The sequence below is a fragment of the Pholcus phalangioides genome, unplaced genomic scaffold (genome assembly GCF_987345545.1).
Source record: "Pholcus phalangioides strain wild (caught in Gottingen) unplaced genomic scaffold, Ppha-v1.0 ptg000009l_1, whole genome shotgun sequence".
NCBI lineage: Eukaryota > Metazoa > Arthropoda > Arachnida > Araneae > Pholcidae > Pholcus > Pholcus phalangioides.
In genome coordinates, this window is record NW_028301602.1 from 39,750,001 (window position 1) to 39,768,006 (window position 18,006).

An 18,006-nucleotide genomic window follows, 5' to 3' on the forward strand; every position below is an offset into this window, starting at 1 on the left:
AAAAAAATGTGTGATGTAAGTCATGAGCAAACTTTGCATGCATAATCATGCCCTTAATCAAAGCGTCAAAGTTTTTCAGAATTTATACAACCACATATAAAATCACAAACTGAACTAGTTATACAGCCATGCAAATAAATTAAAGTTTAATAAAAACCAAAAATGAACTGAAATAAAATGATATAAAACTAGAAATAAAATAAGAATCTGCGCTATTTGAAATACAATAAATAGAAGTAACGAAAAGAACCAAGGAATACAACATCCAGAATATCTTACATCCACCCGAACCTGCATCATTATCGTCATCATCATCATCTGATCCGAATCCTGATCCAGGTGCAGCATCTTCGTCATCTACACCCCTACCAGAGGCATGGTCCAAATCACCAAATTCTTCGTCTAAGGCACTGCCTTCAATTTGGTCACCCTGCAAACATAAATAACTTTAATGAAGTATTTATGAAACATAATTTCATTTTTTATACAAATACTTTTATTATTTTGATACTGTTAGAAAATATGATAGGAATACTACGAGAAGCAACTATGCTGCAACTGCATTAAAAAAACTCATTTCTGAGGCAGGGTCTGATTTCCACATGAGCATGCCCAGGAGCATCAATTTTTTAAGAGGGGCCCCCCAGATTTATAATATAGTAAAAACTTCAAATTTTTATAAATTTTATTTGGTAAAATTTCGGACAATCAAAGAATTTTCCCTTAAATCACATCGTACCATTTCCAAAGTTCTGATTGTTAACAAATCCCATTAAATATCAATTTTAATATTATACCAATCAGTAATAGACTTTACACAGCATGTACAATGCCCCCTATTGCAATATCAACTCCATGACAAAAATATATTTCAATGTGTCATGGTCTTTTGTTTGATTCGTCAATTTCACATCTTTTTGACCATTAAATTATTTATGAAACGATGACAAGAAAGTTAGAGGTTTAGAAGAGACGTTTCCAAATGTTGAAACAGCATTGAATCATCATTGTCAGCATTATAAATATAAAACTGTTCAAGAGAAAGGTCATTATTTTTAATACAAATACAACGCCACAACAGGCAAAATGCCCAACGAGGTGGCTGATAAAAAGATGCCCATAAAAATATGGATGTCATATGTTGACATTATAAGTAATAAAAAGGATAAAATCATCAGTTCGCTCAAGTTATTTTACAAAAAGAACTGTCATCTTTAGCTTAATTATTATGTATTGAAGCTGAGATAACTCAAAAATTAGATTTTGGTAACATTATCATTAAGATTTTGCTCATATGAAAGTGCAAAAAAAGTATTGTAAGATATTTCATGGAGAACTTTACATTTCTTATTTAAAAGAGTGCATATCATTTTCTGTGTGTGTTTGCAAACAACATGTACTGTATGTGCTGATATACCAAACCTCTTCCACCACAATCTAGAATGGTAGGGAGGCTAACATCTCTTTTGCCCATGGCCCCATCAAGTCAAAATCATGTCTAGTTTAAAACCTTCAGTTGTTAGGTTTTCCGTGGTGCAAGGGCGATAGAGGTTAAAAAGGCACCAAACAAGTGTGGTGCTAATGTACCAGTCTATATCAACTGTTATAAACCCTTATTTATAGAACCATAAGTCACCAGAAATGGTATATGCCTATATTATTCCTATCAATTTTTTTTTTTTTTTAAATAAACATCTTTTAAAAACGTGAAACCCTTACACGGACGCAAGGACTGATATTACCAATAGATGATGTAAACTGGATTGTTTTAAGTTGAGGGTTTTATGACAAGTCTTTCTCACACATGAATTCAGTAAAAACATAAAACCACAGGATATATATTGATAAATTATATTTTGTTTTGATTTCCGCTCATATAATTAAAAACTGGTGAATGATGGGAATCTGATTAATTAAAATATGAGACAACGATCGATGCAAATGACCAAAAGTAGTGTGTGTGTGGCTTATACTAAATAATTTTCTAAAATTGTTATTCTAAGCATGGAACAAAGAAAACTCTGGCATGGAAACATAAAACATTTACTTTCTTAAAACTTTGTACAGTAGAACTACTTCCAACTGGCAATAAGGACTAGCCATTTTGGAGAAAATCCGAACTGGGTAAAAGAAATGAACTGAAAAAAAAACTTTTTAGGAATTTAACTTCATTGAAAAATATTGCGTTTTACAAACTTTAAATACAGTAAAACCTCTTTTCTGGCCACTGGTGGCACAAAAAAAAATTGTCCATAAAAATTGGGGTGACAGTTAATGAGGGGTTTCAAATACATACTTTTACTATACAAGGGGAAATTATTATTTGGCCGTATAAGAGGGGTGTTCGTTAAAAGAAGTTTTACTGTATTAATCCAATAAACTTGAATAAAAAATTTAAAAATTGAATTTTCTTTTATAGAGCAGCCGGGGTCTAACCTATGCATTAAAAATTCAAGTACCATATTTCAACTTGAATAAGGAAATCCCCTACCAACCCCGACATTCTTGGTCTTGAAATAAATTTGGGGAAAAAAATTTCGAAGATATTTTTATTCATCATAGAAACCAAATTCATCACTCTCATCTGATACATCACAATCAGCTACATCAATTAGTTTATTATCATCATTAGTCACACACTCATAGTAAATTGCAAGGAATGGTGTAAGTAATGTTATAATTATAATATAATATTACCCATATATAAGGGGGCCATTCAAGTATTACGTCAGCATCGAGGGAGGGGAGGGATTTTCGGATTTGCTGACTAGATGACAAGGGGGGGGGGTTTGAAGGTTGCTTACGTCATCAACCACCCCTTTTTGAAAATATAAAATATTCTAAGCTGCTGACGAAATTTTGCTGACAGGGGGAGGGGGGTCAGTGTTTGCTGACAAGGGGGAGGGGGTCAAAAATAGCTGAAAAATCTGCTTACGTAATACTTGAATGGCCTTAAGAAACCACACTTCCCGTATTTTTTGGCAAGGAGGGGGGAAAGGGTTTCTTAGGGTTGGCAAATGTTCAAATATGATATATATATATATATATACACATAAGAAATCACTTGCTACATCAACTAAGAAACAATGTTTTACAGCTGGTGTGTAAAAAGTTAAAGGACAGTCAACCAAGAGTGATTCTACTGTAGATCTAATTGCAGCAAATTATCTAAACTAATGTACAATTTTATAATGTAAAATGAATAATAATGTATAATGTACAATAATAAGTGTAATGTAAAATTTTTGCTTACTGGTGAGTCATTCAGGAAGTACAATTCACTGTCACCATGTTTGATATCAGTGTCCTAAAAAAGAAATGAAAATGGGTGAACATCATAAGGAGAGATAGCATAAACAACATTGATGGGTACAAACATGTTGCATTAAAAATAACTACATACACTTGCATCTTAAAACTGCTGTGTTTCTATAACACTTTATATACAATAATGCTTTAATCATGTAATTTACGAGTATCTTCATACTGCATGAACACACATGGTACCATATTAAATTGAATGCTACTGGTTTTTAAATTTAAAAAAAAAAAGACATTCAAAGAAAATAATTAATTTTTTTTGTTCTAAAAATAGAACTCATGGCAAACACAAATTCTACAAGTTCCATGAAAATATTCATTCGATTATCCCTTCCGAATTATTCTGAAAAGAAAAATTAACTCTAAGAAAAATTTCACAAATTCACAATTTTCTCACAAAGTGACAATTTTTTTTGCAATCTTAGCACACTAAGAACGGCGAAAAAAAAATCAAAAACGCGCCAATGACGAAAGCATCTCTTACATATACGCTTAAGCAAAAAATAAAAACAGTGATGGAGCAAAACACACATAACAGATACACAAAAACAAGACACATTCGTCGGGGGGAAAAGCAAAAATTTCATTATAAAGAAAAAGACGGTAAATCAAATCTTACCTAAAAATAGGCAAGATACCCAGAGGATGAAAAACCCAAAATATGAGTATATTTTAATATAGAACTCCTCCAGCTGATATCGAAAAACTAGTTTATGTAACAGAGTGCCTAAAAATAGATCGAATTCGCTATTTGATCAAACAGTCAACAAACATGCACAGCACGTAGGAAGATGAGAGAGAGCCGAAAGAGGAAAAATGTTCATCCGAATCCAATTTCTATCAATAGAATATCAACAAAAACACACAGACAAAAGGTAGACACCAAGGAAGGGGTGGTTGATATTTTTCAAGGCAATGGCGCAGAGATAGAGGGCGCACCCATCAATGGATTGGGGGGAAGAGATGCGCCGTAGTGGAACTTGGGAAAAACCAGGAGCGTATAGCATAACGGCGCACGTTGTTACAAGCCTGTTCTGGATGAATTCCAAAGTCTGGCGGAATGGATCGAGGGAGGAGGTACCGCAAGGTCACAGAACTCATGTTTTACTATTTCCCCCCACCCCCATTTTTTCAGACAAAAATATTGAGGATCAAGGACCTGTATAGAATTCATTATTATTGTTTTCAAGCAAAATTGCATAGGTCCAAGTCGATTGATTCATGAGGGGATGAATAAATGGCGATAATCGAAAACGTTGTCTCCAAGATGTAGGTTCCCAGGAGCATCGCACGTGATCGATCTTTTCTGAATTTGAATTTAGCGGTATAATTGAAACTACCGTATATATAACTATATACTCACGGAAAAACCGACCCTCCCCGGGACCTCAAAAAATTCATGACCACCGCTTTCTTCTCTTCTCAAAAACTCATCCCTGTAAAAGCCGACTCCCCTATCCCAATGTAGGGGCATATTTTCGAACACACAAACTAGGCTGGAGCAGGGCCACAAATGGGGAGTTTAGGCAATCTAGTACCCTGGGCACCCAATTAAGGGGAATCGAATTCTCAATTTGCCGTGTTTTGACAGTTCGTTCAACATTATCGGAAGAGGATCACCGAAATGGATTATTTCCATTTGTGTCAGATTGACATTGCTTCTATCCTATATAGACCCTTACACCTCCAGTAATATAGACAAACTTGAATCTATTCAAAATAAATCCGCCCGATTTGTTCACGACTGCTGGTCATCTTTCATTTCTGTGTCCGAACTTAAAAATGAACTTCATCTCCTCCCTCTCTCCACTCTTCGTCTCATCTCTCGATTAACATTGCTTTATAAAATTTTCCATGGTCAGTTCAACATGGATATTTCTGGTATCTTAGCCAAACCATCCTACATCTCTAGAAGACTCGACCATTCCCTTAAAATAAAACCTATTTTTGCTTCCACTGACTGCTTTAAATACAGCTTCTTTCCTCATACCATTGGTGAATGGAACAAACTCCCAAGCTCTATTGTTGAATCTCCCTCTATCGCTAGTTTTTTATCCAACATCAAACAATATCTTTGTCATTCTCAATCGCATCCTCTTGTATAGGCCCAAGGGCCAACAATATTGTATAAATAAATAAATATATATAAATTTTTAATCAGCATTGGATAAGCCCTACAACACTATTCAGCATTAGATTAAAAACAAATAATATCGCCAAGAGATTTACCAGGAATCATACAGTGCAGTATATGTATTAAGAACGTGTAAATTTTCTTACATGTGTAAAGGAAAGGGTGAAAGCCGGTAGAAGATATAAAATCCTTTTACCACAGCGAAGTGGTGGAAAGTCAGAAAAATACTGAAATACTCGTTACATATATAAATAAATCGATCTTAAACAGTGAGTAATTACTGTCTTGTCAATAAATAATGAAATATAATAAACGAATGAATAATACAGATATTTATCGAAGGAAACGCAAAAGCCCCGCTCTCTCAAACTTTCGCTGCGGTACAGAAAACCTTATCGCTCTTCGAACTTGAATAATGCCATTGAATATACAGGGTTCGGAAAAAAAGTTTAACAATCCCTCTCAACATTAAAATAATAATATCTACGTAGTATCTAGGAAGAATTGGTTTAATTAAGGTTCTCTATACAGATTAGAGAAGCTCAAGCTTACCAACCGCGGCTACTTTGCCCTAGTCATCGTTTATCTGAATAGTCTAAAAAATAACCACTTTATGGACATTGAATAGGCACACATCAATTTGGACAGGTCATCACGATGCTTCTAGGAACTGGGACGTGGACGCTGAGAAGATGGGATTTGCCAACAGTGATTTCTTCCATCGATTGCAGAAATTCAAGCAGTTATGTGAAGAAACGATAAAAATAACATGATGGGACAAATCAACTAAAAAAGTTTTCAAAATTACTTAAACCACCAAGAAAACAAAATTTGCCAAAAGTTGAAAATATAATGAAGTAAAGTCGGCCCCCGCTTAAACGAATAAAATCCAGAATTTTATTTAAGGGCACCAGAATTTCTCCCATAGAGACAATGTTAAAGTTTCCCCGCTTGATATAATTTCAACGCTTTTCCCCCGCTTAATCGAATATTACGCTTCACACGTCAACTGTTAATACACATCAACCACTATACACACAATCACAATGTTTGTATTGAATGAAACATTTGGAATTAATAGAAAATATGTTACTAAGATAAATACATTTAGGAGTAGGTACTGGCCTCCAAGTATTCGCACAAGGTGTCTTCAATACTTTTAATTAGGGTTGGGAATCGATTAAAAATTTTAACTGGTTAATCAAAAATTTTTATTTTTATTTTATTCTATTATTAGATGCTATAAAAATATAATTTATAGCATTTCACTCACCTAATCGGTAGATGTAAACAAATATAGGAATATTTAGAAGACACCAACGAATAAGGCAAATACACAAAAAATAATAAAAGTCCTAATGCATTTCAACACCAATGGGTGCCGTCTTCAGAGGAAAAATTTAACCACTAGTTTCGCTGACCGAGTTTCCCATTTGGGTTGAATACCAAATCTTCACGCTCGGTTGCTCAGCGGAAGAAGTACGTCTGTTCACTTCAAACGTCGTGGTCAGAATGAAGCTGTGAGCCTGCGTGAGATACTAATGCAGCGTCCTGATTGGACCTTTGCGGAATAGTTTCCGCAAAGGTCCAATCAGGACGCTGCATTAGTATCTCACGCAGGCTCACAGCTTCATTCTGACCACGACGTTTGAAGTGAACAGACGTACTTCTTCCGCTGAGCAACCGAGCGTGAAGATTTGGTATTCAACCCAAATGGGAAACTCGGTCAGCGAAACTAGTGGTTAAATTTTTCCTCTGAAGACGGCACCCATTGGTGTTGAAATGCATTAGGACTTTTATTATTTTTTGTGTATTTGCCTTATTCGTTGGTGTCTTCTAAATATTCTTGGGCAAAGTGGATCAACTCTTCTAAATATAGGAATAGATTAAAAATTTGAGCATGCCCGCTTCAAGCAAGTTAATTGATGTTGAAAATATAATTTCCCTCCCCCACGAACCTGTAATTTATTTACTTGGATCTTGTTTTAGGCATTACGATGACTGCAGTTAAGTATAGCTTTCATTTCATTTTTTGATGTCTGATTTATTTTAGAAGATTTATTAACACAGTATTGACCCTTCATCATTTTTTAACATACAAACTATACTAACGTTGTAAAATCTCAATTGAATTGTTCCTCTGCTGAATCGAATATTGCGTTCTGGAATAGTTGATATCCAATTAAGCGGGGCAGAGTGTATTTAGGCACATTTCAAACGAATCCAAGTATTGATTATTTTAATAGTATCAACAAAAACTGCGATGTTGAGACCTGTTGAAACTACGAGGCAGTTATAGAATCTTGACCAAATTGTATAACAATTTTTTATCGGTAATTTAATATAACAGTAATTGTAACGCGTAAAATTTTTTTTGTAAACCGTATTCACTTCTCCCCCTCCCCCCCCCCCCCCGATATTTGAAAGACAAATAGGAACTTGAAAAATGAATAAAAACCGGAAAAATAACCGAAACAAAATGCTTTGCAGGGTTAGCATCGCTAGGCCACGGGAATTTTTTTAAAACGGAAAAAACCCCCCTCAAAAAACAGCCAATATGTGGCGCTGGTACGAGCGACTTCGGTGGAAATATGCAGATGAGACGGTTATAAGAACTTGCTCTTTTAATCCACAACCACTTCACCGTTGTAAACCGTTTATGTGGACCTGCTGCACTCTGCCGTTGCTGTATTCGTGACTCGCCGGCAATATGTTATCCCCTGTGGTGGTGGTGGTCATGTGGAACACATACTGCTGAAATAAACGATTTGGAGGCATTCTGTTCGTTATTTGCGTATCTTCTCTTTGACTTGTGTACGTCAGCGCCACCCATCGGCTGTTTTTTGAGTTATTTTTTATCCTGTCAAAAAAATCCCGTGACCTAGCGATGCTAACCCTGCAAACCATCTTTTATTTCGGTTATTTTTCCAGTTTTTATGAATTTTTAAAGTTTCTACGGACTTTTTGCCCACCCTGTACTTCATAGACATGACCTAAATGATCGCCATTCACTTTCATCATTGGTATGACTTTTCTGCGCAAAATTCCATTAAGAAAATTGTTAGTCGAAATCGTCACGTAAGCTATAATATTCAAGAAATCGATAGGATCCATATGCACAAAAGAAAAAAGAAAAAGTATACCAACAACTGTCCTAGACTGGATATTCCAGTTTGGAAACTTCTACAGAATTTGCGGTTCAATTATTGCAATGCAAGGGAGCAACAAGTGAAAGGGGAAAAAAACGCTATATTGTGGCCTACATGTAAGTGACATGATGGGAAAATAAAAAATAATCCGTCTCCAAGTAAATGAATGAATGAATCAACTGAAATCAACGACATCTGACTAAAATCGCGGTAGAAAAGCAAAATGGCGGCGCAAAAATGAAAAGCAAAATTTCAAGTGTGCGTGTGCATAGTAACGGCGATATCGATTTCGAGGACCCGCATTTTTCGCGAAACACACAGCAAAAGCAGGTAGGTAAGTTGATAGGACGACGACGTACCTTCATAAATGGCCAACGAAATCGGGGTGAGGGACAAACTCTATCTTCTCATATGCACAACCTAGTTTTCCATGGCGTCACTACTCGAGACCCGAATTCAGATGAATGAATAAACAAACGCCCCCCTTTCCTTTCGTGTCATCATTTTACATTACCAGTATTTATTACCAGCTCATTAATAGTAATTCGTTATGGCGGAGCGTCGAAGAACGATTATGACGAGTCCTTCTAGAAGATTATGAAATCAGTAAGTGCCGGAGAAAGTATCATTCGAGTGAGAGAGATTCGACCTGAATATATATTTTTACTGTAAAGCTCTGAGAGGGGGGGACGATCCCTTGAAATGGGGGAGGCGGTTAAAAAATAAACCACGTTTTAGTCTACAAATGTTCAGAGACATGAACTACGGCATTGAAAAAGTAAAAGAATTTATGAAAGAAAATTCAGAAACGGTGAATGTCTTCAGTACTTTGACTCCAGGCCATCCCGTTAGCATTTAAGTTCGAATACCGTTATAACGTCGTTCTACAGTCGAATCCCGTTATAACGAACGCCAACAGACCGGAGAAATCACTTCGTTAAAACGAAATTTCGTTATAAAGGAATTCCAGGTTACCTAACATTGTTCCTATGCAAACTTATTTGGGGGATCAGAAAAGTGTTCGTTAAAACGAGATTTTTGTTATAACGGTACTCGTTAAAACGGGATTCGACTGTACTAAACCGTACATGCATATCGTGCGCGTCTCTGCGGAATTTTCAACGAATCGGTACGTGTCGGGTGAGTGGTGGAAAAATGCATGGTCTTAACGTATTTATGTCAAAGTTGTGCTTTTGCTCGTGCTGCCACCTGTCTTCTATATTTTGAACTAAACACGGTAAATGCGGAGAGGACTTTCATGTTATGTAAGTAAGTTGAAGCTCTGCCTGCTCTCCGCGGAGACACTTTTTTAAATGATCACCACCGCATAGATATTGTATAGGATCGCAAAATTGTTTTCCGCTCCAGTCGTAAAATAATCAAACTCGGCACTGCTTGAAGATTCCAGTATGAGCCTGCAAAGACGTCTAGGACCACCACTTCAAGTGCATGAAAGCTTCTTTTATCCTTTTCTCAGTTTTCAGGCACATTGTTGTGATCGCCTTCACGATATTATGCGAAATCTCAGTCGCCATAGGCCCACTTGAAATCGCGGCATGATTTTTGCTCGTAATTTCTTTCACTCAAGGCACTCACCTCTCTGCTATTACCCTCTGCTTCTGAAGCTTATGCCGCTCCCCCAAGGGTGATATATTGTCCACCTTGGGTAACACTGATCTAAATGATCTAGTAGTTTCTAGAACATTTTGAAGTGAAACTTTTTTTTAGCGGAATAAGAGTGAAATTTTTTGTGAGGGAAAGAAAGTCAGACACAGAAAGTGGAACGCTTTCTTTTTCCTCAAAACCGGTTCCATAGAACGACTGATTCATGTAGTTCCGAGCAGCAGATGGGGGTTGTGGTATGGCAATAGAGATTTTTAGGCCGTGTAAGCAAATAAAGTTGGGTGAGGGGTTGCTTTGGAAGCTTTGTCGGATAAAGACAGTTTATTATATTTCTCTGCCCCTCGTGACTCCACTGGAATTGCAGAGCGTCCACTTTAGTATGATGGGCGATGCAGTTTGGAAGAAAAGGTGGGAAGGGGAGTTTGTGTTCCCACACTATTCCCGGAGTCTAGGGGTTAAACAACCTAGAAGTTTTATTTCTATCGCGCGAGATTCTTAAGTTTTTTAGGTCCGGCATCTTACTTCAACCCTTACAACGGCAATGACGAGATATCTCGCCTTCTTTAAAAACCCCTCAAATTTCAGCGCAGAAGAACCCAGATATTGCGTAGTTTATTTTTTACAGTCAAACATGCTTTTCACCCACCAACTCGGTTGGTTTTTTTTCCACTACTCTTGGAATTGAAAGAAAATAATCAGCACAAAATCGGAAAAAAATTCATGAAAATGAGGTGGAACTAGAGTTCAGCGATTTCTACAGAGGCAGTTATAATGCGGATAAAAGAAATTTTAAAAACCGCTTAAAGGGTTAAGACTTTCCATCTTAGACCAATTTATAGGATCTTATTTTGCACTCATGGCATCTATCCACGCCTCGAGTCCATTCCAGCTCCCTTTAGGCGGCGACACCACGTCTTTGGGGAAACACTCAAGCAATATAGTCCCAGCTGGAACATGGCATCTTTGTCTAGTTTGAAATCGGCTCCAGTCTAGCAACAGCGGGGGGAAGAAACCGAGGTTTCTCTCAGTCGTAGGAAGCAACATATGTCGAAGTCGAGTTTGAAGATAATCGCGTCACATTTCAAAAAATGACTAAAATACGCACATGCAGCTTATCAATGAGAAAAATCATATACAAAGAAATAGACGAATTCAAACGCGCACTTATAAAGAATGTCCTACGCGGCCACTATAAATGATACAACAAGACTTGATGATCCGACGTTGTTTTTGAAACACGGTAGTGGGCTGTGGTCTTAATTAAAATCGCAGCCAAAACAATCATTAGCGTAATGGATTCGTACCAAAACGGATTCAGACAAAACCAATCTTTGTTGGCGTCTTGAGTGAGGAGAACAAGAAATAAAGCTTTAAGAAAAAGGGAAAAAAAAGGAGTCGACGCTTATGGAGTGAGTGAGTAGCGCTTACCACAACACGGTATCATTTACCAGCGTAGAACAAGCTGGTGATTTTACTTTTTCCTCAAGGTCTTTGGGTTTAAAATGCGAAAGGAATGAAGAGGATATCGTTTTGTTAAATCATTTCCACATTAGGACAGGGGGGAAAAATGATTTTTAAATGAATTTTTTTTCCTCTTTTGATGCGACTTTAGACGTGCACACGAGGTCGATCAGTCAGTAACTGATCATCTTACAGTAGTAAGGGGGAAAAACATCAGAACAAAAACGACCGCTCGATGGTACAAATCTTATCGTCACAGCCAAGGCCAAAATATAAATATTTTTCTCCTTTAAAGTTTACGTACGAAAGATAAAAAAAAAATTAATTACGAAACCAATTTCCTCCATTTCGAATGACTGTAAACGACAAATATGGCGCGAGGCCATCATTACGATAATTATTACATGCTTCGTACATTTTCATTTTTCTAAATAATGCCAAGCAAAACTGCAATTTAATTGTATTTGGTTATGCTGCAAGTAACGGGATTGGATGTCAAAAAGCAAATTCACGGAACATACAATAAAGTACACTTATGCGTCGGTGCGTGGAAACAAGGAAAAAAAAGACGCATAAGTAAGAGAGGCGAATAGAAAATACCATTATTTACTTATATCTTTTTTATCGGGAGTGTAGAAAACCGTTTCATAAGTGAGAGAAATGTATAAGTGAGAAGGTGTTCGAGTGAGAGTTTACTGCATTCACAAATTTTGTGGATCTATATTGCTTAAGTATCGGGCAAAAAGAAGACACCGTACAACCTTTTCTTCGACTGTCATGAGGTCACGTGGGCGTCATGAGGATTCAGATTCGAACCCAACTGACGGTCGACTGGAGTTGATTCTATTTTCAGTCTTTCATCAAATATTTGCGTATTTCCCAGAATTTTGCCGAATATTTTTGATTTTCCACGTCACTGGGAACTCTATCTTAGAGGGGAAAAAACCTTGGAGATGGAGCACCACCAAATTACTCACCAAAAGAATGTCTCGATCATCGCATCGGCATTTTTCACTCCCATAATTTTTCTCAGTAAGGTCATACGCTAATGACGAATCAAACGGAAATTGATACAAATTTGTGAAAGAAAAATGTGACAGTGGTGATTCGAAACGTGACCGAGAGATGATGAAACTTGGATCCCAAGATGAGATGGAGATAATTAAGATTACGGCTCTGTAAATGAAAAAGGTACTGAAGACAGTCAAGTGCTCTAGAAATGTAGGTCACCAACACTTATGGCTCATTTCTTTGTCAAAAAAGTAGTCATTTAGCTTCCATTCCATTAAAAGACGATCAATGACGAATGGAGTAGGCTACATAAGTTTGCTTGGTTTTCTCAAATTCATAAGACGAGTCGAAAGACAGACATGCTATTTCGCCATAACAATGCAACAGCTCACTTTGCATAAAAAACAATCTAGTTTCAGCAAGACCGGTGTCACACACACACCCACCCACCCTAAAACTCAGACCTGGTCCGTTACGGAAAGAGAAGGGGTCGTCGAAAGACGAACACTTCTACCCTAGATGATTTTTTCAAAGCATATTCTGCTCTCGCTACGGACGTAGGAAAAAGAATGGATTCGATGTTTTAATACATGTTGTCGAAGTCAATGAAAATACTTATCGAACACCACAAGGAATACCTCGAGAAAATGACAGCCTAAAATAGTCTGAATCAGCTTCTATGTTGAAATTTTCAAAATGATCGACGTACTCTTGAGTAAAGATCAACTAGATAGTGGGAGGAATATTTACTGGCAACATTACAAATTTCAGTCAATTATATTAAATACGTGCAAAGCATTCAAAGCGACGGCACACCAATTTTCGGACGTCGAAAAGGGGCTCGAGAATAGATGATCGTAATTAGCGCCTATGAGAACTAATGTACGTCGGGTTGGTCGGTCGGTCATCGTTGTTTATTGCGATTTCTGTGCGAGCACCAACCACCACCATATCCCTATCCACGAGATTTCATCACACGAACACCTGCTCGGGCAATTAGCTGGGATCAAACGACACATACTCACAAATTCATTCCTGACGTTACTAAAACCCAGGGCAGAAAATCAATATATTTCTCATTGGAGACAACTATTCGTAATGGAAACAAAAACAGAATCGAGTCCACCAAATTAATTTATCCGCGAGTTCGCGCCTCTAGCAATATATGCATCACTAGTTAACGCAGGTAGATCCCGGGTAATGATGCTTTATCGGCAAACTAAATAAACACATACGACAAACGCTATCACAAATATTCGGAGAACGTTCGTGCGAATGATAAATGATTCGTTACGAGGGATTTCTATCCATTTCACGAAACTTCGGTCGTAATTAAAGTGACGGATTTTTTCTTAAACTTTTTATCAAAGATTCATTTTTGCCACACAACAGTGAAGAGCTAATTAGACCGGGACCTACATTTCCTAAAGAATTCCGGATGGTTTCCTTGCGATAACTCTAATGCATGTTCGCAGGGTTGGTCTTGAGCATTTCGCCGCCTTCTATAATAGTCGTATGTGCATGGGGCTCTCCTAGAGCCGAGGAAACACTCGTGTCCAGCCTGGTCCAATACTTTCTAAGGTTGGTCATGGGCGAGTAGTGTCGCCGCTCCACTGAAAATGATGTTGGTGGTAATTTTAGTTGGGTACAGATGCATCAGCTCATAAAACAGCTGGGTCGTAAGCTAAATTTTCGAGCCAGATTAATATTTCTCCACCTTGAGTTTGTTTCCTATATATACACATACATACACACACACCTTTTTCTTTCAAAAAGATTTTAATCATTCATTTTACATGAAATCGCTCAAGTGAGAAAACACAATTGTAAAAAGCACCTCACACTTGAATGGTTTCACTGCATACGACGATTTTTAATACCGAACTGAGCAGTCTGGACATTTTAGGAACTCATCTTTTCCATCTGCATGTGTGGGAGAGAGAAATAAGCTGATTGTCACTTAATACACTTCGCGCACTTTGTGTTTTCATACAGCTCACGAGCCCGACTGGATACGATAGCGTAAAATAAAAGATATATACGTTCAGTATCTCATCTTCCTATAAAATTTCTTTAACCCAGTCGTGAAGTTGTTTATCTCAGTCTTCGGTGATTATTTGTATTTTTTTTTTTTTTCATGTTGCTTCTTAGGGTTTAATGAAAGTTCTTTTGAAATTTTGGGCAGTTCCTGGAAGAATTATTTTCTATTGAAACTTTTATGGATAATCGTGTCGAGATATCACCGTATTAAGCTACCACTTCTTAATCATTTGATTGCGCAAAAAATTCTATCTTTGTTTTCGAGTCTATTTTTTTAGTTAAGGAACATTTAGTTTACAACAATTCATCAAAAAAAATAATCTCTGCGAATCGCAATACATGGTTTTTTCAGAAGTCGCAGTCATTTATTTTATAAAGAATTCAATTGTTAAAATATATAAATCGCTCATAGGTGATTGAGAATGTAAAGGGTAAAATCCATAACGGGCGTTCTTCGGAAAGAAACTTCTCGTTTGATATACATTCACGATATGCACCAATTCGATAAAAGTTTCTTGAAGGAATGGAAGTTCAAGTGCTGTTCAGTAGTAGTAGCAGTCAAAATTGAATTCTTTGTGAATATATATACTCTTGTTTTACTGCCCATAATGCTTTTGGGTCGATACAGCCACACAATTTGCACTTGTGCGAATCAGGTCCAGCGTGGAGGACTCGATTTAGGCACCAGATTCTCTTCCAAGAAAAAAAATACACATCCGTATTGCCGAGCGGTGGCCACCACCCAGAATTTTTCGATTAAGAAATACCTAGGGTGACCATACGTCCCGTATTTTCCAGGACAGTCCCGGTTTTTTCTGGCTGTCCCGCTTTTTCACGTATTTTCAATGAAGCTAACTTCAATTTTTATTCACTTTATTCTTCATATCAACGATTAAAATTATCTTTCCAACTCAGAAATTATATTACGATAATTACGACTACAAATACAGTAGTCTCGTATATCCGACCTTCGCATATCCGACATTCCGTATTATTCGATGTCCCACCGCAAACCCCCCCCCCCCATCAATCGGCAACAAGAACTGCACTTTTATTTGTTGTTCCCGATTCTACCGCACCTGGCTTTGTTTTCGTTTCCCATCACAGTGGAGGTGCTGTATATTTTTTGTATGTATTGTGTATTTAGATCAGCGGTTCCCAACCTATTTTAGGCCATGCCCCACCAATGCATCACTGAAATCCTAATGTCCCCCCTCCCCCATACTCTCATAAGGGGGTATCCCCCCCCCCTGCCGCTGTGAATCTCCATAGTTCCATAACAAAGTTTCCCCCCAAATGTAAGGATTGGCCCCCCTCCCCATTTCGGTCTATATTTAATTAGTTAAAAGCAGTGGTTCTTAATCAGGGGTTCTCGGAGACACTTCGGGCGGTCAGTGACGATACATGGCGGCAGCACATCCAAACATGATGCTCACTACTCGTACGTAAATGCGCAGTTAGGCCTTCCTCATATGAGGATACTTAAATAAATCGATCTCGAGTAAACTAGATACCAGCAAAGATTGATATACTTGTACTAGATACTGACCAGTCCATTTCTCTAACATAGCACTACTCAAAAAACTTGAACACAGGATCGAAGAAAAATGACGCGGTTTTCCGCGATACTGGACTAGCGAGGAGACCTGCGTCGTCTTAACGCACGGGCCCAACCAGACGTAGAAACTTGTGTATATGGGGTGTCCATTTGACCACTGTATTTTACGGGACATTCTCGTAATTTCAGTCGTCTAGACCTTTCCATAAAATGTCCCGTTTTTTTCCAACGAGGCGCAGCTGAATTTCTAAATCAAGAATTGCAAATTAACGTCTTCGACAATTTTTTTCGGTCATAATTGACAACTTCACTTTCCTTCGACAATTTTTTTGGCGGCAACTAGCAATTTTACTTTCCCTTAACAATTTTTTTCGCTATAATTGGCAACTTTTCTTACGTTTGACAATTTTTTGGCGATAACTGGTGATACCCCCCGAACGGATCAAGATTTCTTGTACTTTTTATGAAGTATGGTCAGCCTAGGCCTTTATCGTGTGTTCTGTGTATTGTTACTTTTTCTACCGAAACATCGTTCGCGGATCGGAGGTTCCGCACCCCGTTCTTAGGAATCCATTCGAAAATTCACCACGATCATTCGACAAATTCTGGAACGGACACAAAATATAAATTCCAAACTCCTCCACAAGAATATGCTAATTAGCTGAAATATCGGCAGATAACTATAAATCACAATCAGGGGTTTTTTTTTTTTTGAATACGAGAGAAATTATAGAGAGAGTTTCACCATCGGATTTCCAATTAACGGCTAAAAGAACCGAGAGAGAAAAGAGGTTTTCTTTTCACAATTTTTTGAAAGCATTAAAATAGTTCCAAGAAGGGATAAAGAAATGTCCTTTTCAACAAAAGATATTCCAATCGAATATTTCGCGAACAATTTACAGAAAAAAAAAAAAATTTAAAGTACATTAACGTCCTAATTAATGCATTTTCGTGAGAAATGAAAGCAATTTTTTTTTTCTCTTAAAAATAAAAAAGTTTTAAAAGAGAATGGATGGTCATTAATGTTTAATTTTTCCCAGAGTAACAAACGTGTTGCTGTTGTGTGTCCCAAGCATTTCTCATTAAATGTATCCGAAAACAGCGAGAAATTCCAATAAACTTTTTTTTTTCCTATCTCCTACTTTTAAATACTTAAAAACTAAATTGTTTGCAGCTGCTACTGAAAGGAAAAAGAAAAAAAAAAACAACCCGGAATATATCGAAACTAGTGTAGTATGGAAATTCACCATGATGGATATTCTTCTCATTAACTAAATTTCGATAAGAAAACACCTGTAATCATTTTTAGTTTTAGGTAAGAGACTCGAAATTGAAATATCATTATATATATATTCTTGTAAATTCAAATTCACTTCATCACTTTGAACTCCGTTCAAATGCATAATATACGAAGTTCAAAGCTCATGTTTTGAGCCTTGGAAACTCCGACCAATATTACTGCGCTTCTTGGAGTAAGGGTGGTATTCGTCAAAATTTTTGAATCGACACGGATTGGTTAAAAATTCCCGTTTTTAACCAATCCGGATCTCCTATCCAAAAATTGTGACTATAGTTTAAACCACTAGTTTCCAAAACTTTTTGTTCCATCACCCCCTTCATCAGAGAAATTTCTCCCCTGCCCCCTCCCAAATCAATCCAAACCATAAGGTGCTATACTAAACCAAAAGCTATTACCCCCCCCCCCCCCC

The 18,006-nt window shown here is 37.2% G+C and overlaps 1 protein-coding gene across 4 annotated transcripts in view; it reads right to left on the bottom strand.

Annotated features, from left to right (window-relative positions):
- Sdc (Syndecan) overlaps positions 1-18,006 on the bottom strand; it is a 95,397-nt gene that overhangs the window by 18,326 nt on the left and 59,065 nt on the right. Inside the window, exons 1-3 of one of the 4 annotated variants that reach the window (XM_089236171.1) lie at positions 3,941-4,258; positions 3,254-3,307; positions 292-430 (exon numbers count right to left, since the gene is read on the bottom strand). Coding sequence is in view for 2 of the 4 variants with exons in the window: in XM_089236168.1 (XP_089092294.1) it covers positions 280-430; positions 3,254-3,307 (205 nt within the window). In the remaining 2 variants the exon portion in view is untranslated. Of the gene's footprint in view, positions 1-279; positions 431-3,253; positions 3,308-3,940; positions 4,259-18,006 lie in introns of those variants that run through there. The other 3 variants (XM_089236170.1, XM_089236168.1, XM_089236169.1) reach the window with 3 other exon arrangements.